The sequence below is a fragment of the Mytilus galloprovincialis genome, chromosome 5 (genome assembly GCF_965363235.1).
Source record: "Mytilus galloprovincialis chromosome 5, xbMytGall1.hap1.1, whole genome shotgun sequence".
In the NCBI taxonomy this organism is placed as follows: domain Eukaryota; kingdom Metazoa; phylum Mollusca; class Bivalvia; order Mytilida; family Mytilidae; genus Mytilus; species Mytilus galloprovincialis.
In genome coordinates, this window is record NC_134842.1 from 70,433,750 (window position 1) to 70,460,381 (window position 26,632).

Genomic DNA, 26,632 nt, shown 5'->3' on the forward strand with positions numbered 1-26,632 from the left:
GAGCCTGTAGTTCAGTGGTTGTCGTTTGTTTTTGTGTTACATATTTGTTTTTCGTTCATTGTTTTTTACATAAATAAGGCCGTTAGTTTTCTCGTTTGAATTGTTTTACATTGTATTATCGGGGCCTATCATAGCTGACTATGCGGTATGGGCTTTGCTCATTGTTGAAGGCCGTACGGTGATCATAGTTGTTAATGTCTGTGTCATTTTGGTCTTTTGTGGATAGTTGTCTCGTTGGCAATCATACCACATCTTCTTTTTTTCATATATTGTTAGTACTGGCATTGCAGTTTAACAGTTTGTGACGTAGAGTAGTCCCATTTGTAATAAATGTCAACAATTCGTGTGAAAAGTAAATACATATGTAACTTAAATGATTTCAATCTTGAAATATTCTGGATTGAACAAAAAGCAGAACGTACGCATCGTTCATAAGAAATGGGGAAATAAGTATATTTGTTTAAGTTTTAATTGAAGATAATATTCAGACATTGTTCAATTACCTTTATTCAATTACAAACAATTGGCATGTGACCGCGATATCATCAATGTTTTTTTTCATTGTTTACTTCGGCTTAAAATGGAATTTAGAATTAAATTATCAGAAATGACTGTAGTATTGTTTTCAGTGCATTCGAAAAAGAAAAAGAAACATGTGGTTTGTACTTTGAAATAACTCGCGTATTCAGTTTCCACAACATGATTTCTGTTATTTCTTCATTGACAGTAAAAAATATTACAGTCGTTCCTTAAGTAACTTTGAATTAACAGTTATTTTATCGATCACTTTGTTATTCATAGAAAACAAAAACACCGATGCATTGTTAAATGACTTAAGAATTTAAAAGGATAAACAGGTATTTTACCGAAAATATTTGCCTGTTTCATTTGTTAACTAGAATCAGAGATGTGTTCGATTACTTTCAATGTTATACACTGTAGATTAAAGTACAATTACTTTGTCAATTAAACGACTAAATTAAATACATGATTACACCATTTCTCAAAATAACTCATTAAATAAATGAATACATTGACAAGTAATCATCTAGTTACAATGAATTTTAAAATAACCCATTTCAATGATATCGATGGAAATGAATAATCAGTCTATGGAAGAAGCGAATCGATAAAAACTTTTCTTACATCACATAGCGATATTGTCTAATATCAATTGTAAATATGCAGACATTCCATGCGGAAAATGTTGATTTCGGCAACGAAAAATTAAGAAAATACTAACTTTAAAACTTATTGTTCAAATATAATCAACAATTGAGTCTAAATATACATTCAGAAGTTAGTTAGAAGCAACTGTTTATGTCCGTGTAAAATTTGGAGTGCTGTGTTTTTCTTATATACATAGATATACAAAAGCTATTATTTCTAATATCAATGCGATACTTTTAAAATATCATAGCGGTGTTTTTGTTATATCAATATAAGTACTTATTAGTATTAATATTTGACTGCTGTACCCATATTTTGACAATTTTACCTATTATGTCTGTTTTGTTCACGCATCGTTGTAAATATGACAGAATTTGATGCGACTGTCATATACATGAGAGGTTTAGCGCTATGAAACCAGGTTCAATCCACCATTTTCAAAATTTGAAAATGCCAGTACCGATGGGGTTTAATAAATAATGTCGTAATCAAATAGCTAAGTATCAAAATTATTGTTCACATATATAATATATAACATTTAGCAAATTTTATAATGAACGCACCGAAATAATATATATCTGATATGCTCGCAACGCACGCATGGAAGACTTTCTTTATTGATAACAATGAAACTAACTTGTGATAAAGATGAATCATACTGTCCTCGTTCAGATTGATTCGACAAAATCTGACCTGTATTTTTGAATATCCTTTTTTCACACAAATTAGACCGTTGGTTTTCCTGTTTGAATGGTTTAACACTAGAAATTGTTTGGTTCCTATATAGCGTGGTGTTCGCTTCGTGTTTAAGGTCCTACTTTGATCTATAATGGTTTACTTGAAACAAATTATTACTTTGATGGAAAGTTGTCTCATTCGAACTCATGCACCATCTTCCTATATCTGTAAATCTGTAAATTTTCCCTTATAAATAACTGCTTTCCTGTCCTCCAAAAACGTCATTTGGGTGCTGAATCTTTTGTAAAGTGCAATATGAACTAGCACACTTCTAAAGCTTTAACGGTAACGACAGTTATGATGGTACAAGACCGATTACGTCAATAAAAATACAAAATAAACTGCACTGAACGATCTGAATTTATAAATATAGAAAAGATATATACACATTTCTAACGTCAACAGACATTTCTCTAATTTTTCGTCAAATTATCCCTTTCTGTACCCATTGTATTAAAAAATTTAATCAACGTGTGGTTCGTTTGATCTCAGAACTTCATTGGTTAAAATCCGATTATGACGTAGAATTTTCTTGCTTCCCTCTGAATTACCTATTGTGACGGCATGAAAAAAGGCGACCATGCCTGATGAGGCCACATAGAAAGAACACAAAGTCATCTTTTTGCAGATCATTCGAAAAGAAGGAACAAGTTTGCCTGCATAATGTTAGAAAATCATTAGAGAAACAGATTCCACCACCAAATCTCGTGTAATACGATATTTATCCACTCTCGACAGTTAAATTTTAAATATTTCAAGCTCGGGCAAGCCTCGCGTTTTGAATTTGAAAATTTAACTGTCTCGAGTGGATAAATATCGCATTACACTCGATGCAGTGGTAGAATCTATATTTTCATATAATTTTCACACCCTTTGACGGGAACACTTCGTTCATAGACGCATGCAATAATTATTTTTCATAGATGATCAGGTGTAACATACAAATGCAAGCCATACATATTATATCTCGGCAGTTGCTAAATTGCTTTAAACAATATTGATTGAAGTAGAAAATTCACAGTAATTTCAAAGTTTCACAGAAAATTTAAAGGAACAAATATATAATATGATACAATTTGATTATACAGTAAATTTTGTCATTTTTATCTTCAATTACGAGTCATCAAATAAAGCATTACAATTGCTCGTGTTCTGTAATTGTTTCTTTTATCTTTGGACCAAATTAGTTTTCCCTCCAAAATAATGTGCACGCCCGGGCATTTTGTGGTAAAAGTATCTATGCACCAGATTATTTATTGCAATGTTTAACTTTGCCAAATGTTTACGAAAGGGCATAACTTTGGAAGATCCCATTGAAAGAATTTTATTTAAACAAAATTCGTCCTGATATTTTCTCCACAATAAGTCAAAATTTTAAATCGGTAAAATACGAAAAGCGCCCTATACATCGGAGTGGCAAACACAAGCCAATGTTTGTGTTTATTGTTCAAATATACTGCCAAGGCCGTTGTACTGTATATATACCTAACTATACTGAACAAAACAATGAGGGGGAGGACAGGGGGTACCCTTCTCCCTTCTTCCACCCCTCTTCTCCTTTCTTCTACCCCCGTTCTCCTTTCTCCCATTATAATAAAACATCTCCTTTTGAAATATTAGAAATTTTTTTAAAAGGAGAGATATTTTATTTTTTCTCCTTTCTCCCAGCCTTCCTCTCCTTTCTCCTACCCCCTTTCTCCTTTCTCCCACCCCTTTCTCCTTTCTCCTACCCCTTTTCTTCCTGTCTCCCTTACCCCTGTCCTCCCCCTCAACAATGGTTTTATTGATTAGATCATTTATTATATTGATTGCGATGAATTATCGTGATTTTCCAGTGAAATAAAAATGTATAATTTCCAATGTGAAATTAACTCGGTTATTTCACTCCTCTGACGTCATACTACATTTGTACAAAGGTTGTCGATGACGTCTTATTAGAGCAACGGTGAATACGTAGTAAAAAATATAATTCCTGACATTTTCTACTTTAATTCAACTTAAAATCCCAGTGTCAATGTTATAAAAAGAATTCAAATATCGAAAATATTTCAACTCGTGATCGAACAACGCTGATAATTAACTGATACGCTATGCGTATACGTGAAATAATATGGTGTTCGGTCAGTCGTTAAACATTTTTCTCGTTTTAGTTATTCTATATTATTATTAATTCTCAGGATAATAAAAATGTTAAACGATTCTAAAACCGACATATTTTTTTTCTTGGGGGGGGGGGGGGGGGGTAGTCCAATTTCCAATTAGTGATACTTGAAGGGTGTTTAAAGAAGGGGTTTTAATGACCCAGCAGTGCAATCAAGTTTCACTATCTTAATTTATTTTTCTTTCAAACATGTGGTAGCTGAATTGCAATTTTAAATTGGAACATTTCTCTGGTACCCTTCAAATATTATTACATGGTTAGATTAGACCGTTGGTTTTTCCGTTTGAATGATTTTACACATGTCATATTTGGGGCCTTTTATGGTTTGCTCTTCGGTGTGGGCCAAGGCTCCGTGTTGAACACTGCACTTTGACCTATACATGTTTACTTTTACAAATTGTGCCTTCGATGAGAGAGTTCTCTCATTGGCACCCATACCACATGTACCACATATTCTTATATCTACTATGTGTATTTCCTCTATAATTTTGCAGTTGTCCTGAAATCCTATTTGGCATATAGTTTGGTACTGGGAGAGATGTGATGTGCAAAAGCTAATACTCACAATGAATGTTTCCCTAAGACTATTGGAGTTCTTTTCGAGTTGAAGTCTGCATTGTGCATCATATGAGCCCAGTTTGTTTAATATTGTTGCTGCCAATCTAATATCTCAATTACTTTCATATGTTAGGTTATCATTGTAACATAAGATAAAAAAGGAATTCCCCCCCTCCCCCCCCCCCCCCCCCAAAAAAAAAACCAAAAAAAAAAAACAGGTCAGTCTGGAGCTCCTATACAATAACGACCATAAATAAGTAGATTGGTTAGAATCAACAAATAATTTAACTGATAAGATCCAAACCGAAGGATATAGCTAAAAGAAAAAGCTGTATTTACCTTCACAAGTAGAAAAGCAGTAGATACAAGATATCTGTCTTCCGTTCTGTATTCCTAACGTTTTGCAGAATAAAGTTAAGGATATTTGTTTATGTATACAATAGAAATTTAGTATAAGAATCCGCCTTAATCATGTTTATTGATATAATGAGCCTTCTCATATTTTTCTTCGATAATATGATATTCATAATTTATAAATTTTAACCATTTTTATTACTACTGGCATTTCAGTTCAACAGCTTGAGACGTAGTGTAGTCCCGTTTGTATTAAATGTCTACAATTTGTATTAATAATACAATTTAATGTTTATGCAAATGATGCATTTTAAATGATTCCAACCTGGAACATATAGAAATCAGATCATTTTTTTAATTAAAAGTATCAATTGGTAATAAAAAATTAGCAAAAAGCATAACGATCGATGAAATTGATATAATTTCGAGTTTCAATTGAGAATAATTGTCAATTATATTTATTCAATCAAAAAAAATTTTGAATTTACAATCATTTCATCGGGTAGCAAGTAATTTAAAGAAGAAAAACACTGATACGTGCGTTACTGGCTAACACATTTTGAACGGTTAAGATATTTGCCAAAAATAATTCCCTTTTTCACTTGTCATTCAAAATTAGTTTACGTGGAACCGAAACACTGAGAATGAGTTTCGTTAAAGTAAGGGTTTTCATACTTATTTCAAACTTATTTTGAAAACACTTTTTACATTAACAAAGTCGAAAGGTTCCGTTTTGAAGGCCGTACTTTGACCTATGATGGTTTACTTTTTACTAATTGTGACTTGAATGAAGAGTTGTCTCTTGGCACTCATACTACGTCTTCGTATATCTATATATCATATATTTGTAAAAAAACAGACTAAAATACATGAAATTTTTATAATAGAGAGAAACGACGGCAAAGGCATACTTTTTTTATACATCATATATACCAATTAAGACTGAATTTTTTAATAACTCAGTGAATTTGTAATGTATCAAATACATAATGGCAAAAAATAAACAATTTTCAAGATTGATAGACTCACAGGAAAACATTTTTCGCGGCTAGAGTAAGGGAACTCGGTCTTCTTTGTTGGATGCATAAATACGCAGTAATATGGAGAAACACAACAACAAAAAAATAGGGGTTCAAAGGTTGGCAATGTGTTTGTTTCATCCAAAAAGACATGTTTTCAGTAAGATTTTGATTTACTATTTTCCTTCAGATAGACAAACTGACAAAATCAAACAAATTATAACAATAAAACATTTAACTTAACAACAATATCTCTTCTTGAATATACATGATTTATTTGACGTCCCATGTTCCCCTTCCCCCTAAATAAATCCGTATCTGGTCATAATCAATAAACTGATTCAGATGTTACATCAATCTTCACCTGACTATCGCGGATGGATACTCGGTCTTGACTACTCCCTTCCCTTTTTGAGTTAATGCCTTAATATTTATTACATTTTAACAAAACACAGAGTATCTATAACTGATTATCTATTGTTGGAATATATTGTCTTATCTTTTGTCTGATAATGTACACAGTCACTTAAGGTGAAACAGTACACGGATTTAAATCTCACAATATGACGTTTCCTTATTTTACTGTCTGTATATGGTGCAGTCAAATTCTATTCACATCTTCCTCTATGGAAGATTCGAAACGACTGCTACTAAATGACCCGGATGTGGTAGCAGCACGCTTGCATCAGTTGGAGGTAACTCAGCAATCGTTTCTTCAAACCATAACGAAAATGAATGCAACAATTACAGATTTGAAGCAGAGTCTGTCAGTAATGCAAGGTTTGTAAAATATGTCTTATTTAAGAATTGTATGTTTTATGCCCAATTCATGGACATTATGTTTTTTTCAGTCTGTATGTCCGTTTGTCCCGGTTGAGGTTGGAGTTTTGGTCAAGGTAGTTTTTGATGAAGTTGAAATGTAATCAACTTGATATTTAGTACACATGTTTCCTATGATATGATCTTTCAAATCTTAATGCCCAAGTAGAGTTTTGACTCCAATTTCACGGACCACTGAACACCGGAAATGATAGTGCGAGTGGGCATCCATATACTATGGACACATTCTTGTTTTGTAATATTATTGACTGGAGGTGTAAAAGCGTTGACCGTTTTGAAGGAAGCATTACTTTCTAAAAATTGGCACACCGTGCAACCCTGTGAAATAAAAAAAGAAGCGTTCAATTTTTGAAGAAAAAAAATAATACTCCATCCATTAAATTATGATTCGTTTGCTTGTCAGTATATTTTTTTAATATTGTCACGGATAGCACATGCGATCATAGATGTTGCATATTACATCGGTCAATCAACATAAATAAGGCCGTTGGTCTTCTCGTTTGAATTGTTTTGGCATTGTCATTACGGGGCCTTCTATAGCTGACTATGCGGTATGGGCTTTGCTCATTGTTGAATGCAATACGGTGACATATAGTTGTTAATTTCTGTGTCGTGTTGGTCTCTTGTTGAGAGTTGTCTCATTGGCAATCATACCACATCTTCTTTTTTATAATTATCGAATCGTATGAAATTTATTCGTTACGTACTTGTGGATAAATGTAGCAATCGATTTCTTTTAGATATAAGATAGACTCTTGATACCAAGCTTGCGCATGCTTGTCCGAGATTACTCTGACGTCCTACGGCTCCAGCTTGTCTGGCAAAATAGATGTCAGAGTTATCTCGGACTAGCCACATGCATGGTTGCCTCAAGGGCAGAGGCAAGGGTCATTCTAAATAAGAAATAAATTGGCAGATGTTGTCTTCTTCAACGCACAAGAAAGAGATACAGTCATGGAAAATAAAAACTGGTTTTTCATCTTAATAATTTTATTCGAGTAGGGTAACACGTGTTCGTGTATGATGCCAACTTGTGACCTAGTACGGTAAAAAAAAAAGAGGCATACATATTCACATAAAATATAAATGATAAAATTCTGATTCATGGAATATTTCCTGGCTGACTTGCTATGTAAAACGTTAAAATTAGTGTTGTCAACGGTTAACCGGTTACCCGTTCGAACGACCGAATACCGAATACCAAAAACGCTAACCGGTTAACAGGACTTTTTTTTTTTTAAATTTAATAGATTTGATATAAATTTGTATTGAAATCATTAAATAGTTGTGTTTTATTTAAAAATTGTCGTCGTGGTAATCAATTTGACGGATTAATATACCAGTATATCGATTAGTATTGTTAATCCAAAAAATATATAATTAATTAGAACTTGTCTCTCAGCTCGGGGCAAGATCTTAAGGAAACATAATTAGTTTCATGTTTTTTTAACAGTAATTTTTTGTCAGTAATACGATTAAATTTTACGATTTACTTCATTATTTCATTTTTGATCTTATATTATGTAGAATGTGCAATCTCCGTCGTGCACGTCTTTGTCATACTTTAAACTAAATAAAATGCTAACTCAAAAACTGTAAAAAAAAAAAAAAAAAAAAGCAAACCAACGTGAATGTAATCAATTTATACTTGATGATACGAATATCAGGATTAATAAATTTTAATTGAAACACCTCACATTATTTTCGGAGACAACAAGACAAAATGGAAGAATCATCGGTTTTAGACATATTCAATTCTACGAGATCAAGACGTTTAGGGTTTTTTATTTTTCAATTTGAAGTACAAACGCCATAGTTGATACCGTGTATTTGATTATTAAAAGTCAAACTTCGACAGGAATCTTCACAGACAAGCCTTATAAAATCAAAGGCCAAACTTCAATTCATCGTATTATGAAACGTAAATGTATGACTTGGATGGAATGTAGTCAGATTGACACTCATACCACATCAACTTATATCGATGTGTAGGGTACTATTGATAAGGCTTTCAAACATTAAATTAAACAACCGGTTAACCGGTTAATCGGTCGAACGATTATACGAGTAACGGGTTAGGCAAAAGTGTACGATTTTACAACACTAGTTAAAATATATAAATAATTATTTTCTTACAAATATTGTGAACTGTTAAACTTAATTTTGCAGACAATTTTTCCCCGACTTTCGCAAGTAGAAAAAAAATACGAATATAAGGGGACGACCATTTGATATTCTGGGGGGGGGGGGGGGGGGGCAGGAGGATTTTGAAAATAGATAACTCAGCCTTGATAATCACAAAAATAAATGGTTTGTTCTGTGGTAGTTTGAAAATAAATTAACTGACTTGCAATGTATAGAAAATAAATAACTCAGCTGGTCTAATCGAAAGTATGAGATGGCACCAGATTCTTCATAAATTCATCTTTTTTTTCCCAAAAAAAATCGGGAAACTCTTTCCAATTTTTTTAATAACAAAAGTATAAATATTATTTAAATATACTTGAAATGTCTGAAAATTGGTTTCATTTAACTTGAGGTATATTGTATCAGGAAACCTTACCTCACTTTTATTTTAACAGGGTCATAACTACATGTAGGAAATTTCAAAACCAAACGCTTGTCTCCTTATCAAATTGTGTTCACGGCCTTGCAAGAAGAAAGTTCTGTTTTCCCTCAGACTTATAGCCCTGATTTTTCGGGATCAATGTTTCTTATTTATTTGTCTTTTGTTCATTGATTGCCCTTCTGTATTCTGTTAGTGTTGCATTCTTTTTGTAATCTAGTAATTTTGTTATAAAGTTGATAATGAGTTTAAAAATAAAACAGCAGCCACAGACCTAACTACGTGAATTCCATTTTTGCTTTATCATGCACATTGGTCTTTTGATGTTGACGTCCCTAGAAACTTCAGTCTTACACTGAATTTATACATTTTGCTTTGAGACCAAAATATTGTCAAAAAATTATTAAAACAAAACTTCTTTTTCAGATTATGAAAGGTTCTTTGGAACACCCAGAAAGCATGATTTTGCATCATTTGTTCTATGGGTTCTTGGGCCTTCAGTGGCTCCAAAACCCTTCAAAAAAAATTTTGCCTCGCTCAGCTCGGCGTAGTATGTTTGCCAATACATTTAAAAGTACCTAGTTATAACTAAACTTTAATACTATGTATGTATGCAGTACATGTATATGCAGTTGGGAATTTAAAGATTCATTTCTGCAGAGGGGGATGGTTAATTTAATTAAATGGTACATTATGACTTTACTATACTATATGTATTATTTATAATAAACAAATCATTTAAAAATTGTATGTTTTCGAATGTCAAAAATATAGGTGTGAGAATGTGAATAATCAGTCCCTTGCTTTAATGAAAATGAAAAATCTTGCTTCAATAGTGCAGAAAATGAATAATCTGTCCTCTTAGTTTACAAAAATAAATAACCGATCAAAAACAAATCCTCCTGCCCCCCCCCCCCCCCCCCCCCCCCCCAGAATATCAAATGGTCATCCCCTGAATAGTCCGGAGATTTTAAAACCTGGAACTTTTCTTATAAATTTAATAACTACATTATAATAAGTAAATATATATAAATCGTAAAATAAATCAACTTTTCGTATAAATTTATTAACTACATCAAGTAATTTTGTAAATCGTAAAACTAAATCGCCGCGAAGTGGGCTAGAGAGGGCTACAATTAAACGCGAAATAAAGTATTCACGAAAATAAGCTGGTTTACAGTATACGTATACAATGCCCTAATACTTACACTTACGAATCAAAGTTAAAGTCGATTACAGTTTTATCATTATTTTCAATACAACAAAACTAAACACAAATTTTGTTGTTTAATTTCATATTTTATCTGTAAATATTCATAGGACATGGTTCAACCTACGTTAGATGGGGTCGAACTAGCTGTGCCGGTTCCAATGGTGAACTGATCTATTCGGGTATGTATTTTAAGGAAAGATATAGTAAGCAAAATAACGAACTGGTGAAAATAGTGAGAGGTTAGAATACAAATAAAATATGTTGTTTGACTGCCAATGCTTCAATATTTCATTCAACATGTTTAAAGACCAAATGAAGTAAATAACAGAATCTATAGATCACCTTTAAAAATGATCAAATATTACAGACTAGGGGAATAGCTCTGGTAGCATGGAGGGAGTCGATTACATACGGACAGATAAAAACACATCGGCTTCCATTTTCTACATTTAATCAGACAAAGATGACGTCACATACAAAAAATATAAATTACTGACAAAAGGGGATCAACTCTCACTTACACACAGAAACATAATTTGACCATACATACTGATATATATAACACAAAATATATATGGGCGTTTTTCAATAAAAGCGTTCCTTTCAGACCTAAAAAAAATGGAAAATCAACTAGTCTAAAATTTATTTTCAAGAGTTATTTTGAATACCTCTATTATAGACCTGTTTGTAAACAAAAAGTGCAATCTTAAACATCTTTAAAATGATATTATTTTCATAATTTGTGTACTGTTTCGTAGGGGTTGTCCCCTACGAAACTGCTTCTAAAAACACATATATTTTGCAATTTTAAATGTTTTCTATAGACATTCCAGTTTGTTTACTTTATATACTAGAAAAATCTCATTTTTTTCTGAATTGGAGAACCAATTTTTATCGATAAAGATTAGACAGTACTTCACATATGAAGGTACAACTCATGTTACGTAGTGGACATTTTGATGCGTTTCGTAGTTGACAAAACCGTTTCGTAGTGGACAAAAAGTTTCGTAGTTGACATCAACCCTATTTTATGTTATTAAAAACATAATAAAAATTACATGAAACTAACCTTTGTTATTTGCTTTGCACGAATATAATTGAAAAAAGAGTAAAAAAAAGACTGCATGGTAGTGGTAGTGTCCACTACGAAACGTTTTTCTCCCAAACTTGTTTCGTAGGGGACCGTTTCGTAGGCGACGTATTCACATGTTTTATTTTTTTCTCACAACCCCTATATTGCAATAGTAACAAGACTGACTGTATTCATCAAAGCGTTATCAAGCTGTACACTGATATTTTTTTCATAATTTTAAAACCAGTTACTGAAGGAGATTTGACCCGTTTCGTAGTGGACATTTACAAAAATACGGTATCACTCTGGTCCATTTGATGTGCTCAATTTTTCTTACCAACAGTTTAATTGCCGTTATAAAAGCATCACTTCTTTTGTAAGACCCTAATGTTTATATCTCTTGCAAACAAAAAATTACATCGATTTTATAAAACTGTTTATAAGCAAGTTTTAATGACTTCGTTTCGTAGTGGACATTGTGTTAGGGACACACCTTCTAAAATAAAAAATCCTATGTTAAAAGCTGTTTATTAAAATATGTTGGCTCTAAACATACTTTTGAATTATTAAAGAACTTATGTTAAGTAAAATTTATGTTTATTTCTACATTTTTTTACGATATTTTAGAGTATGAATGTTGAACAGGCGGTCTAGGGACATGCCATTTTGGTTGTTTTGGACCATTCAGGAATCAATATCTTATCAATCCCTCTAAAAAATAAACTGTTTCTTTGCTTAAAAATGTTATATCTAATTCAATGTACTGACTGCACAAAAAATTACTTGCAAAGATCAAACACATTTTTTTTTTAAAGTGGCTAGGACAAGAAAGTACGTTTTTATTGAAAAACGCCCATATACTGTATTATGAGCATTTAATACAATTCGAACGAGATAATTAACTAACGGACTGGTGTGTGTATATATACCATACTTTTGATGCGTTTATGAAATGTGTTGTTGCTCAGAATATTAGCAGCTTGCTTCAACTTCCTCATCAGGAACATGATTAATATAAGTATACTTATGCCGTAATGATAATCGAATATTTAGGATAAATTGTTTTACCATTATCATCCTTTTTAAGTAGTTTATAGCTGGATTGCATAATGAAAATGCTTTTTATCAAATTAATGCATAATCATTATACATGTATTCTAATACATAGAAATTAACCAAATGAGCTATTATTATCTCTGTCGTAGGTTATACTGCCGGTCAGTACTACAACACTCCTCTTGGTGGACCAGCAAACACACTCTGCCTCCCAAACAACCCCGAGATACCAACCTCATCTTATACATACCATACAATCGACCTCTATGGTACAGAATACGAAACTAATTATTTCCGAAACAACTCGCAGGATGAAGACATGCCATGTGCTTTGTGCAGAAATAATGGTTCGTCTTCGTCTGTGATGATTCCAGGTCGTCGGACATGTTATGCTGGCTGGAACACGGAATATACGGGTTTGCTGGCGGCAGGAAGTCATGGTCATAGTGCTTCAAACTTTATTTGTGTCGATAACGATCCTGAGTATATTCAATCTGGAAAAGCTAGCGATAATGGTCATTTGATGTATGTAGTAAATACTAAATGTGGACCGTTGCCATGCCCACCATACGAAGACAATCGTCAGGTGTACTGTGTTGTTTGCTCAAAATAAAATATATGAGTTGTATGAGTTAGAGTATACAATTGTTAAAATTACTTTGATTTTCCATTTAGGTGTTTTTGGCTGTCAATGCATGATACTTTAAGAAAATGTGAATGCAATATTCCGAACAATACATTTAAGCAGTAGACAACATAGAGTCTCGTGGCATCCGGGGAATTGCTATGGGATTGCTGGGGATGCATTTGACCATTTAAACTTTCAGTCTTTATATTTCAAACCCAACGAACAAAACCGTTGACTGTCAGACTTTAAATTTTCTTCATGTCCACTGACAGATAAAAGAAAATATGTTAAGGTTTTCATCAAATAAAATGGAGAATAAAAAAAAATAGGGAATACATGTATTTCAAAGAGACAACAACTCGATCAAAGAGCAGACAACAACCGAAGGCCAACTCTGGGTCTACAACGCAGCGAGACAATCCTGCACCAGGAGGTAGTACTCAGCTGGCCCCTAAATTCAATTGTGTATTTTTTTGTCTAGTTCAGTGAAAATGGACGCCATACATAACTCCAAACATATAGTTGAGCTAAAATTTAAAGAAACATAAAAAGACTAACAAAGGGAAGAGACTCCTGAGTTGTGTCAGGCACAAAAATGCGGCGAGGTTTAACATGTTTTGTGAGATCTCAACTCTCGATTGCCTATACCTCTACCCTATGTAAAATAAAGAAAAACACAGCAATACATGTACTTTTTAATTAAGTTTAAATAAATGGCGGAGTTCACTTTCATATATTTTTTTTGTTCACCAAATTTTAGACGAAAATACGAGTTTCCCTAATAAATGAGCTGCGTCGGATTAAAATTTACCTTATGCAAACATATCAATTCATCTGTTAACTCAAGAAATATGTATGCAAATAGATATAAGAAGATGTGTGGTATGAGTGCCAATGAGACTTCACTCCATCCATTAGCAATTCAAAATTTATAAAAGAAAACCATTATAGGTCAAAGTACGGTCTTCATCACGAAACCTTGGCTAACACCGAACAGCAAGCTTATCTATAAAGGGTCCCAAAAATGACTAGACAGTGTAAAACAGTTCAAACGGGAAAACCAACGGTCTAATTTATTAAAAAAAAATACGAAAAACACTTAGGAACATAATGATCCTGACTTAGACCTGGTGCAAACAAAGGCAACGGTTTTAAACGTTTTAATAGTTACCAACCTTCACCCTTACCTGAAACAATAGTGTAACATCACCACAAAGAAATAAAAGAACATCTGTAACTGTTTGAAATTTAGTTGATTTAAGAACCCTACAACACAGACTCAAACTAATCTTTTATTTCGTTCTAGTATATTTGAATGTTCCTCAATCAACCAGTCTTATACATCCCCATGTGTACATGCATGCACTTGCATCAAGTCGATTTCTATCCGACGCAGCTTTTTTTTTTAGATATGTTATGATACCTAGTTATAACATTCATACCTTAACCGTTGTCAAGAATGTATGAAGATTCCCTTCTTTTTTCTTTCAGAAAGTCTAAATTTTTAAAAACATTCTTTTCAAAAGATCCCGCTCTAAATTTCGTTTGCCACGCGTTATGTTGCTCATGGTACGCGTCAGTACCATTTTGGTAATATCTCAAATTTATAAAGTATTCAGATTATCAGTTTTATTTACTAAAGTAAATGATTTTTTTTTACTAAATAAACTCAGCATAGATACCTATCAAACATTAAACAATTAAAAATTGAGAATATTAAAAAAATAAAAAGTATGTTTTCATCCAAAACTTTGAAAGTGCAGTACGCAAAATAAATCTACGCAGCTTTTAATTATATCTGGTACGTCAGTATCAAACAGAGCAGTGAAATAGAGAGAAGAAATAATTTATTTTTACTGCCAAATCATGTGCCTTTGTGTGATTTATGTGCAACCACGTCTCATACTATACTTCGCTAGATTTTTAATTTACATTAAAAATGAAAAATATTCATTTTGTGTCTATCTTGATTTTATGGTCGTGTTTTTAAGTCTGAATATCAAAAGGTTAAGAGGAACTTGCACTACAATATAAATGTGTTAATATGATAGTGGTCATTGAAAACCGATAATATATTCCTGACGTATAACAGTTTGTTAAAATAACAAAAAATACAAAGCGTTTAAAAATATCACTGAAAGATCAATATCAGAACAAAGTTAATTGATTTTGTTTGGGTTTTTTTCCCACGAAAGGATGAAATGAAAAATTTCGTGGCTTGAACTTCAAAAATGGAAGATATTGACACGGATAAAAAATAGAATTCGCAATAATGGGTATATTGGTAGATTTTAACGTATTATCAACCCTAATTAATTTTTGAGTGGCTGTAACTGACTTACATTGTATGTTGTGAATCAGTTGCAATCATATCAATCAGATGCCCAAATACAAATCTGCTACATCGCACGCTTATGAGAAGAAAAAAACATGAAGTCGATGTTATTTTTATACGAGGTGTAAAATAAAAATAAATATAAATAGGAAAATTGTTTCATTAACTTCAAATAGATTGTTTATACTTTGAAATGAATTTCAATTTCATTTTATAAAGTACATATGTTTACAAAAATACGTCATGACATTGCCGGTCGGTGAACTGTACTTACTTTGACCAAAATTGATCCGAGGGTAAATTATTTTTTTCGAAAACTGATACAAAAAAGGGAGAGACGCTTCAAAATTATTTTATTCTCTTTACAATGAGGCTAACGACTTTCGTCTAAAACGCTACTGCAATTGCATCCCAATAAAAACCCAGTGTAATGAATTAATCAAGGAATGCGATTTTTGGTTTATTTTAAATAAGTAAAAAAAAGTCATTATATAATATTGATTTTCGTAATTCGACAAATTGGAAATGGCTTTGCTAAACAGATCAGCACAAAGAACGACACAATCTTAACAAACTACGAAAAAATATCAATAAAAAAAGTACGATACATGTATAAGAATATTCGGCGTTAATTACGAAAAAGATGGTCCAAAGCCAATTTCTATTAATGATTTAACCATTTTATTTAAACAAAAAACAATTTATAAAACGAAATAAGGGTAATCAGTTTAAAAAATACGAATTATCTATAGATAAATTACTGCTTAATGTTTGACGGCAAATATCAAATGGATGTTAAAGACCATATCATATTTGCTTACTTTTCGTTCGACACACCGAGTCAGATATCTAACATTGTACATTGCGATAAAGGAGTACATGTATCTGCATGGACGGGGTTTACAAAATAGAGAATAGTGAATAAAAAGTGCAGAATGAAGGCCCAAAAATAAAGATTATAGATTAATAGGCTAAGCAAATAAAGAAAACAGATTAACGGGATGCTGAAAAAAGACAGAATAAAGAATGAACTGACAGAAATAAGGAAAGAATAAAACAAAAATGGTCTAAAATTCAAAAACTAAGAAAATGAAGGACACCATCCAGACCTACATATACAACGCAAGAGTAAATTCAGCAGAAGAAGAATTCTGGGCAGAAAACCAATTCTGATTGCTCTACCTGACACTTTTTCTGCTGCAAAGCCTACCAGTTTTTATTTTTAGTACTAATTTTCTTGTGCTTGGCGGAAGGGCGCAAATACTTCTTTTAAAGTCTTTGTTTGACTTACTCATGGACCGAGTCAACGACCTCACATTCTGAAGAGAGCATGCTACCAAGAGAAACACTGAGGCGGTTATAATTTATGTTTATAAACATACAACAATAAAATATACATCAATTGAGTCGATACAAGTATACATCGTAGAGAAGGGACACGGGGTGCTCATTTCCGAAATCCCACTTTTTTGTTTTTATTCCCACTTCTCACTTTTTCGTTTGCTCCTTTTCCAAGATCACTCTTTTGTTTCCCCTATATTCAATACTGCCGCCTGTTTTTATCCCTTTATCCTACAATACCATTTTTTAACCATTATACTCTAAAAACCAAAATATCTATTCTTTTAAATTTACTAAGTTCAATATTTTACTAAATATGGTGCTAGCCGTTGCTTCTTTTACGAAAATTAATCTTATAGATAATACATGCATCTGTATATATTTTGTTTATTTTTCTAAAACAAGGACAAACTATTTATCATTGTACACAGCTATATGTATGAAAATAGCATATCACAAATGCACACGGATTTAAACGTCGGAACAATACATTTATAAGATTTGTAGAATAAATTTCACGCATGTGACTCTAATCTAATAATATTGTATCACATTGTACATTGCGATAAAGGAGTACATGTATCTGCATGGACGGGTTTTACATAATAGAGAATAGTGAATAAAAAGTGCAGAATGAAGGCCCAAAAATAAAGAGTATAGATTAATAGGCTAAGCAAATAAAGAAAACAGATTAACGGGATGCTGAAAAAGACAGAATAAAGAATGAACTGGCAGAAATAAGGAAAGAATAAAACAAAAATGGTCTAAAATTCAAAAATTAAGAAAATGAAGGACTCCATCCAGACCTACATATACAACGCAAGAGTACATTCAGCAGAAGAAGAATTCTGGGCAGAAAACCAATTCTGATTGCTCTACCTGACACTTTTTTCTGCTGCAAAGCCTACCAGTTTTTATTTTTGGTACTAATTTTCTTGTGCTTGGCGGAAGGGCGCAAATACTTCTTTTAAAGTCTTTATTTGACTTACTCAGGGGACCGAGTCAACGACCTCGCATTCTGAAGAGAGCATGCTACCAAGAGAAACACTGAGGCGGTTATAATTTATGTTTATAAACATACAACAATAAAATATACATCAATTGAGTCGATACAACTATACATCGTAGAGAAGGGACACGGGGTGCTCATTTCCGAAATCCCACTTTTTTGTTTTTCATTCCCACTTCTCACTTTTTCGTTTGCTCATTTTCCAAGATCACTCTTTTGGTTCCCCTATATTCAATACTGCCGCCTGTTTTAATCCCTTTATCCTACAATCCTATTTGTTTTAAACCTTATACCCCAAAAACCAAAATTTTTAAAATTTACTAAGTTCAATATTTTACTAAATATGGTGCTAGCCGTTGCTTCTTTCACGAAAATTAATCTTATAGATAATACATGCATCTATATATATTTTGTTTATTTTTCTAAAACAAGGACAAACTATTTATCATTGTACACAGCTATATGCATGAAAATAGCATATCACAAATGCACACGGATTTAAACGTCGGAACAATACATTTATAAGATTTGTAGAATAAATTTCACGCATGCGACTCTAATCTAATAATATTGTATCACAAGTATAAAAGGAAAAACTTCAGTATTTTGCATGTATTTCAAAATGGAATTAAGGATATTCGCCACATGTTTTATAATTCTTATTGGATTTAACTTTTCTAGTGGTGCAGGTAATTGTTCTATATACCGATATTTTTTTTTAATTCATATTTGAGTTTAATCTCCCTCAAATTACTGAAAAATGTAAACTTGTCTTTCAGAAATCGTACGGTCAAAAAGTTCAGAAACCTAGGTCTGTCGTATTCAATGGTAAATCAAGGTTAAATATCCTACGTTCAATTTGATTCGTGTATTAAATGCATATTATAGTAAGATGCAATAAAATATGCATTTTCATATTATTGTTTTTTTTTACTATATCGTATATTTGTATACTTAAGACATGTATGAATGTACATTTTCACGCCAAATAAACTTGATTCTAAGATCAATTCTCGTAAAACTTTATAGTTATGTAAACAAAACATTACGAGGCGTTATAAAATACCATTTAATATTTCGTACATGTATATCATAAAACACTGATTCATGGCCCATAACTATACATATTCTGAATTCTAAAATTGTTTAATACTTTTAATATTCATATCGATGTTGTCTTCATTTAAAGTAAAATGACAGCAATTTGATAAAAAAAAAACATGGCTTGTGCAAAAAAAATCATAGATTAGACCGTTGTTTTTCCCGTTTTTTGTAAAAACATTCATAGATTAGACCGTTGGTTTTCACATTTGAATGATTTTACAATAGCAATTTGTGGGACCCTTTATAGCTTGCTGTTCGGTGTGAGCCAATGCTCCGTGTTGAAGGCCGTACATTGACCTATAAAGGTTTATTTTATAAATTGTTACAAAAAAGTAAAATCACAAAAATCTGAACTTAAAGGAAAATCAATTCGGAAAGTCCGTAGCGGGTTATTTAACAGTGTGCACCACATTTTTTATGTTATTTCGAATAGACAGAAAAATATCACAGTCATTTCTTATAATTTAATTCTAAATTCCATTTTAAACCGTAGAAAACCACGAAAAATTGATGACGTCACGGTCACATGACTAAATTATGTCTATGGGCTCAAAACAAAATAACGTCAGCCATCCAAAATTAAATTATAAGGAAATGTACTTGGATGGAGAATTCAACTTGTCTCATTCTACTTCATCTTGCTACCTGCTGCATTTTGTACTTTCTTTTCTGTTTTTTGTGTTAGCTGCTTGCTCTTTCATGAACATCTTGATTATTTCAAGTGTGTTTTGACGTGCTGATTTGATCCAACTTTTCAGCTTGTTATGCCAGCCATCTAAATGATTGTTTGTCCTGTGTCCTTCTGTTTAGTGGTGGGTTCAGATTGGTTGTTGGTATCTGTTGATATCAGAAAAATAAAAGTCAGCTTATTTGGTGCAGACATCTGTTTGTGGTGCGTTTTCAAAGGCTTGCAATCAGTAGCCTTCCAAGAGAACAAAGGGCAATACAGGTATTGCTGCTGCAAGACGGACGAGTGTGTAGACATCTCGGACATCTTTGTGTTGAGTCTGAAGCCTGTATTCTTGATTCTTTTTTCATATATATTGCTTCTGTGTAGTGGAGCAAACAACATATGAGTTCTATGTTTAGGAATACACAAGTAACTTCATTTCTGGATGCATATTCAAAGTCAAGGCTAACTATGTCTGGCTGAAAATTTAGAGTGTGTTATCTTTTGCGATGTTTTTCAGGAGATTGAAAAATCTTATATTAGTTTTTGTCTGCTACGGTAGAGTGCTGAACTCTTGCTTTCGAATTTAAGCAGATTGTATGCAGTCTCAAGTGTCCGGGCATCCCATGGTGCATATCTGAGTTTTGTTTTTTCTTCAGCATAAAATATTAATATTAGATCGGAAAACAGAAAGATAATATTCTTATCAAAAATATTTAATTCAATCGGAATCAAAGAAATATATACGAAATATATACTTTATTTATGTTTCTGAAGAAACTAACAATTATGATTGAAATCAGAATATTTTCAGAGTTGCAATTAAGAAATATGTATTTTGTATGACAATATACTCTGCTTTTTTATTTTTAAATATCCATTTGTAAAGGAAACATAAAAATTAAATCTAAATAAATTCTTGCATCCTACAAAAAAAAAGTTTATAAAAAATATTAATTATTTATATTTCTACGTTAATTATTTCATACCATTTTAGATATAACTTTTATGAGTAATTATTATTTATTTTTTTGTATTGTAATATATCCATAAAACGGAAAGTAAGGTAAATTTATTCAATATTTAAATTTTAAACGGTCGTGAATAAAAATACTTGTGTGTTTTCTAATCATAAAACATGATTTTAAATCCTTGCAGCTCATAACAACCGTAAAATGATTTACAATAATCACAACAAAATTTAATTACAATTATATCAATGTTGATTATTTTATACTGTTTTAGTACGGATTTAGAAGTCTTTGCTTATAGCTCGTATAGTAATATATTCACAAAGTGGAATGTTAGAATTTAAAAATAGATTCATTCGATAAATAAAATGTCCATCCGTAAATACTTGACGTTCTTGTTTATTAATATTATATATATTCACAAGAATTTGAAAAAAAAAAATACTAACAGGAACGTTAGTTTATTATGATAAAATTTTAATTCATTTTTTGTTTATTTGTTTTAATAGTTTAACCTTTATATAGCATTTACATATTTGTACTATGGTACTGTTTTGAAAATTGTATTCACTGTGTTGACCAATTATCCTTCACGTCTTGATTCATTCACAGTATAGATCACATTTCAAAAGAACACTATCGGTTTGCGTTCTAAAAAAATCCGGATAAAATGTCAATGAATCTGGAGTCAAAACCTTTAATGTAGGCCGTTTGACATTCGAATTCAACTATAAGTTTAAGATATGTGATGACGCAAATGTGTATTCTTTTCCTGAGTATCAGTGAGATGCTTTCTATTTACTATTTCGTACGCTAAAATACTACTTGCACGCAATCCTATTTTAAAACTCACTCGTGAAAGCTTATTTTCGTTTTTGTTATCTATAAACTCAGGACACGGTAGAAAGAGCTTCACATGTGACTTTCAAGCACGGTCATCATTACTCACGGTATTCTAACCTCGAGTTTTTCTCTTTTGTTTCTTTTTTGAGTCACTGTTCTATTATAAACTTTGACCTTTTCGAAAAGCTAAGGATTGTCTACCCAAGGAATAGATTCCTTAACTTTGTAATGTATTTAGCCGCCTTTTAACTTTTTTCATTCGAGCGTCACTGATGCTTTTTTGTAGACTTAACTCGTGTCTGGCGTACATCATTTTAATTCTGGTATCTTGTTATATCTACATACCTTTTTATAAAAATTGGTTATTTTAAAAGTGTGTACTGGTATTCATAAACTTCTGAATTAATAAATTTTTCAGCAAAACTAAGTTTCCCTGTAAAATCAGGAAACCTTAAAATTTGAGATGTTTTATGAGACCAAAATAAGTCTCTTCGTAAGAGTTCCTTATCAATTGCATGCCACATGTAGGTTTCACCGCATACAACATCTACCATGAGCAAAGACAGCTTCAAATACGAGTTGAGAACATATAGGCATTTATGTAGGAAACAAAATATTAAGATATGATAGTTAAAATAAATGCATCCAGAAATCCAGATTATAAAGCAAACTTAGTGCATAAATTTAAATTGCGATAGTTAAATTGTGCAATTTGCATAAGTCATCCGGTTAGTAGAAATCAGGATTTGCCAAAGGGTTATAATCGGAAAAATTATGTACATTCCCAAGTGATAAATAAAATAGTCGAGCTTTAAAATAACCATTCAAATAGAAGCTGTAAATATATACTTTCATCTGGCTTCTTCTATTCACAGTCAATTATTTCAATTCAAAAGCAAACACAAATTCAGCAACAATCTTTTGGTGACCCGGCAGTCTGCATAGGTTCATGTATTGCTTTTCTTTTTTTCAAGAAAGCACTACAGGTAGATAATCGCGAAAAAAAAATAATTGTCTCTAAGGAGGTATAATAGTTATGTTATGGAGAACGCTCCGATTGGCTTATTTATTTTTCATTTTTGTTATCATACAATTGGTTGTTCTTGTGCATGTTTAAATGGAAAACGGTACTAATTATTCTGCCATAGGCGACAATATTAACATTTTCTAAATTTACCACTTTTTAAGATAGAAACCTGGATAAAACAGCTATATGTTGTGTTAGTACTTTATTATTGTATTTTAAAAATTAAAGCCAAATAGTATCATGAACAACTTCCAACGGGAAAACAGTAGTATTACATTTTCATAGCATAAGGTTGGCCGTTTGTGTACCCAAGACAGGTGAAGGAAGTCAACTTAGGAGCGCCGTGATTGGATGTAAGGGTACAATATATTTTTTTATTTATCTATGAATAACTGCAGTGTTTATGTTTACAATATAAATTTTAAAACCTATTGAAATACTTTCTAGAGAATTATTCGAAAAGGCTTTCAAAATTTTATAAATTTGCTGCAAAATGACGGTGGGCATTGATAACATAAACAAGCTCCGTTGGAAATTGGTCATGATACTATTTGGCCTCAATTTTTAAAATAGAGTAATAAAGTACTAACACCACACATAACTGTTTTATCCAGGTTTTTATTATAAAAAGTGGTAAAATTAGAAAATGTTAGTATTGTCGCCTATGGCAGAATAAATAGTACCGTTTTCCCCTATAACCGGCAGTCTTATATATGACTAAAAGTCAGTCTGATAACGGAAACAATATCCGGACATCTTTTGGTGTCAGACCACCAATTAAAAGTCCATATCTGTTCAACCAAATTTTGCAATTTTCATAGCTTTCTAAATTTTTTATCTTAAGTTTAACCTCTTACAAACCAGGTATGTCCTGAATCGTACAGGTATCACCTTTCTGCATGCCAATTTTCGACATACCTTTAAAGCCATATAAGAAAGAAGAGACCTTCCGAATGGATGTACCACTAAAAATAACCCCTGGTTTTCTTGAAATCTTAAATTAGTATACTATGGAGCGCATTAATCCTCAATTTTTAATTTCAACTCATAGACAAGTAAATTTGGGCTCAAAATGGTCTTAATATATTTCTCTTTCACCAAAAGTTTCATTTCTGCAAATTTGTGTGGTAGTTTAAGTAAACAATGACATCAAATGCACTATTTTTTGTCCCGAGTAGGCCTACTTTTACATACGTTCTAAATTTGAGGGAGTAATTGGTGGTCTGACACCTTTTTTGTCGTTTTTCTCCCAAAATAACTCAATCTGAATAATCATAAGAATGGATGACAAATACGACTATGCATGTTACCTAAAGAACACAGAGGCATGATGATTAATTTATTGTGGAAGGAAGAGAAGCGACACACAAAATGGGGTCTTTTCGTTTAATAGTATAGAAAAGTTCAGATGTAGAGCTATTACTCTATATATAATTGAAACTTTATTTCTTTCCAGGTGGTCGTAAAGTTTGACTTTGATCCGGTTGTCGTCGAAAAACTTGTTGTCCCCCTGATTTTATAGGCATCGCTTGTGATATTTAAAAAAAAAATTAAAAAAAAAATAATGAATGAATATCTTATAATATTCTTTTTTATATAATTTCAGATCATGAGTGGGGCTTGTGTAATATATTAAACTAATTAAATGCATATCTTATGATATTTTTTTTTATTTATAATTTCAGTTCATGCGTGGGGATATCATCATGGAGTTCGTAAGTGTTTTTACCTCGTTATTTAAAGACATAATTTCAGGGACTGAGTTTTTGGCTTTCCCTCGACATCATTTAATTGCGAGTAAGGTCTTGCGAAACGATGATAGTCTATCAGAAGGGGACTATAAATGGCTGACCCGTGTTAAGAGAAAGCCATATGTGTTGCACGTTAAAGACACACTTGAAGATTTTAGAAAAAGAGCAGGCTAATGTCGCTACAAGGCAGCACTCTCACTAGTGAAGTGGAAAGGGATTACTATAAATTGCAATAACTTGTTTCCCCAATCCACTATAAATTAATAATATAAAAAAGAAGATGTGGCATGATTGCCAATGAGACAACTATCCACAAAGGACCAAAATGACACAGACATTAACAACTATAGGTCACCGTACGGCCTTCAACAATGAGCAAAGCGCACAGTCAGCTATAAAAGGCCCCATTAAGACAATGTAAAACAATTCAAACAAGAAAACTAATGGCCTTATTTAATAAAAAAAAAAATGAACGAAAAACAAATATGTAACACACAAACAAACGATAACCACTGAATTACAGCTAGGCTCCTGACTTGGGACAGGCATATACATAAATAATGTGGCGGGGTTAAACATTTTAGCGGGATCCCAACATGTTTATACTAAGACATTTTGTGGTAAATTCACATATGATAATATTTGGCAGGCAAGAAAATGGTTAACATCGTTATTGTATTACAATTATCAATGGTGACTGTTTATATAAGAGATCGAATCAATGGCTTTTCATTTATTGTCCAACGGCAAATATTACAAATACAAATACATGTTTGTAAAGTATAATATCATTCAAAAAATGATAATGTACGAGTGTCATTGATAAAATTGGTAATGAACGTTTTATGCATGGACGTTGCACATGATTTATTTTACATAATCATATTCAGTTATGTCGTTATAGAATATATATAGGTCAATTCATTTACTAATTTCAAACCTTTTAAAATCGTTATACAATGTATTATGTATATATCTTATGGCAGTTGGTACATTTTCCCTTTCAAATCGTAGACATTACACCCATAAATTAAACCAGATGTACCATATGTATATGGGTTATTGTCTGTACTTGATACTCTGTATACATGTAAGTATAATGTAAGTTTCAATAGACTTTTTTGAGTTTTTTTTTAACGTGAGGAGCGTAAACTGAAAAATATATAGAAATATTTATAATTATACTTTATGCATTTTTTTCAAGAAAATGCAATCTGCAAAATCAAATTTTAAATAGCTGATTCATTAGAGTGATTTCTAAATATTGAATAGAAGCCACATGTTGTTTTTATATCTATAAAAAAAAGAAGGTGTGGTATGATTTTCAATTAGACAACTCTCCTCAAGAGACCAAATGACACAGAAATTAACAACTACAACAACGGCCTCCAACAATGAGCAAAGCCCATACTGCATAGTAAGCTATAAAAGGCCCCGAAATGATAATGTAAAACAATATAAACGAGAAAACTAACGGCCTTATTTAATTACAAAAATGAACAAAAAACAAATATGTAAGACATAAACAAACGACAACCATTGAATTACAGGCTCCTGAGTTGGGCTTTAGTCTGCATTTTCAATAAACATCTTTGAGGTATAGCAGATCATAGATGTCGAGATACAACTTATATAATTCCTACACAAACTATATCAAATTTAGTAAATTTCATCATTGTTTTCGTTTCTATTAAATTTGATAATCAAAAGTTGACTAGGGTATAAATAGTAGGTCACTTGCACTAGCACTCTTCCATCCTGCAGTGAAAAAAATCACATTAGGCAGTAATTCATGGGTAATTGGAGAATGGTATGATCCAAGTCATAATATATGCTGTCTCATAAAATTTCTTTTCTGGACATTTAATTATGCTAATCTTTCAAAAGTGTATTATATTCATGATGTTTGCTGCTCCAATTAAAAAAAATCTTGAGTATTTCTAAACGCATCGGACCCTTCTAGTTTCCGTTTTGTAAATACAGCTGTTTGACAAACCACGCCTCTTATGAAGAGAGATATATAATACTAACACATATTTCTTATGAACCATACAGAAACTTATTTTATATATTATATATATAATGTATATTCTATATATAATGTATTTATAATACATTTTTGATTAACAAAAAGACGTCATTTGTAAAAATTACTAGAACTCACTCGCGAAATCTAGGTCATTTAGTGCGTGGTTGAAAATATGTA

The 26,632-nt window shown here is 31.9% G+C and overlaps 1 protein-coding gene and 1 long non-coding RNA gene across 2 annotated transcripts in view; both read left to right on the forward strand.

Annotated features, from left to right (window-relative positions):
* Nucleotides 1-6,524: 6,524 nt before the first annotated feature.
* Nucleotides 6,525-13,375, forward strand: LOC143074706 (uncharacterized). The gene is made up of 3 exons (XR_012978020.1): nt 6,525-6,780; nt 10,727-10,798; nt 12,897-13,375. It is a non-coding gene; the product is annotated as an uncharacterized LOC143074706 (long non-coding RNA).
* Nucleotides 13,376-18,657: 5,282 nt separating this feature from the next.
* The window catches only part of LOC143074129 (uncharacterized), a 39,357-nt gene continuing 31,382 nt past the window's right edge, over nt 18,658-26,632 (forward strand). The window contains exons 1-2 of the mRNA XM_076249675.1: nt 18,658-18,749; nt 24,361-24,390. Of these exons, the coding sequence (XP_076105790.1) occupies nt 18,671-18,749; nt 24,361-24,390 (109 nt within the window). The 5' untranslated portion in view covers nt 18,658-18,670. The remainder of the gene's footprint in view (nt 18,750-24,360; nt 24,391-26,632) is intronic.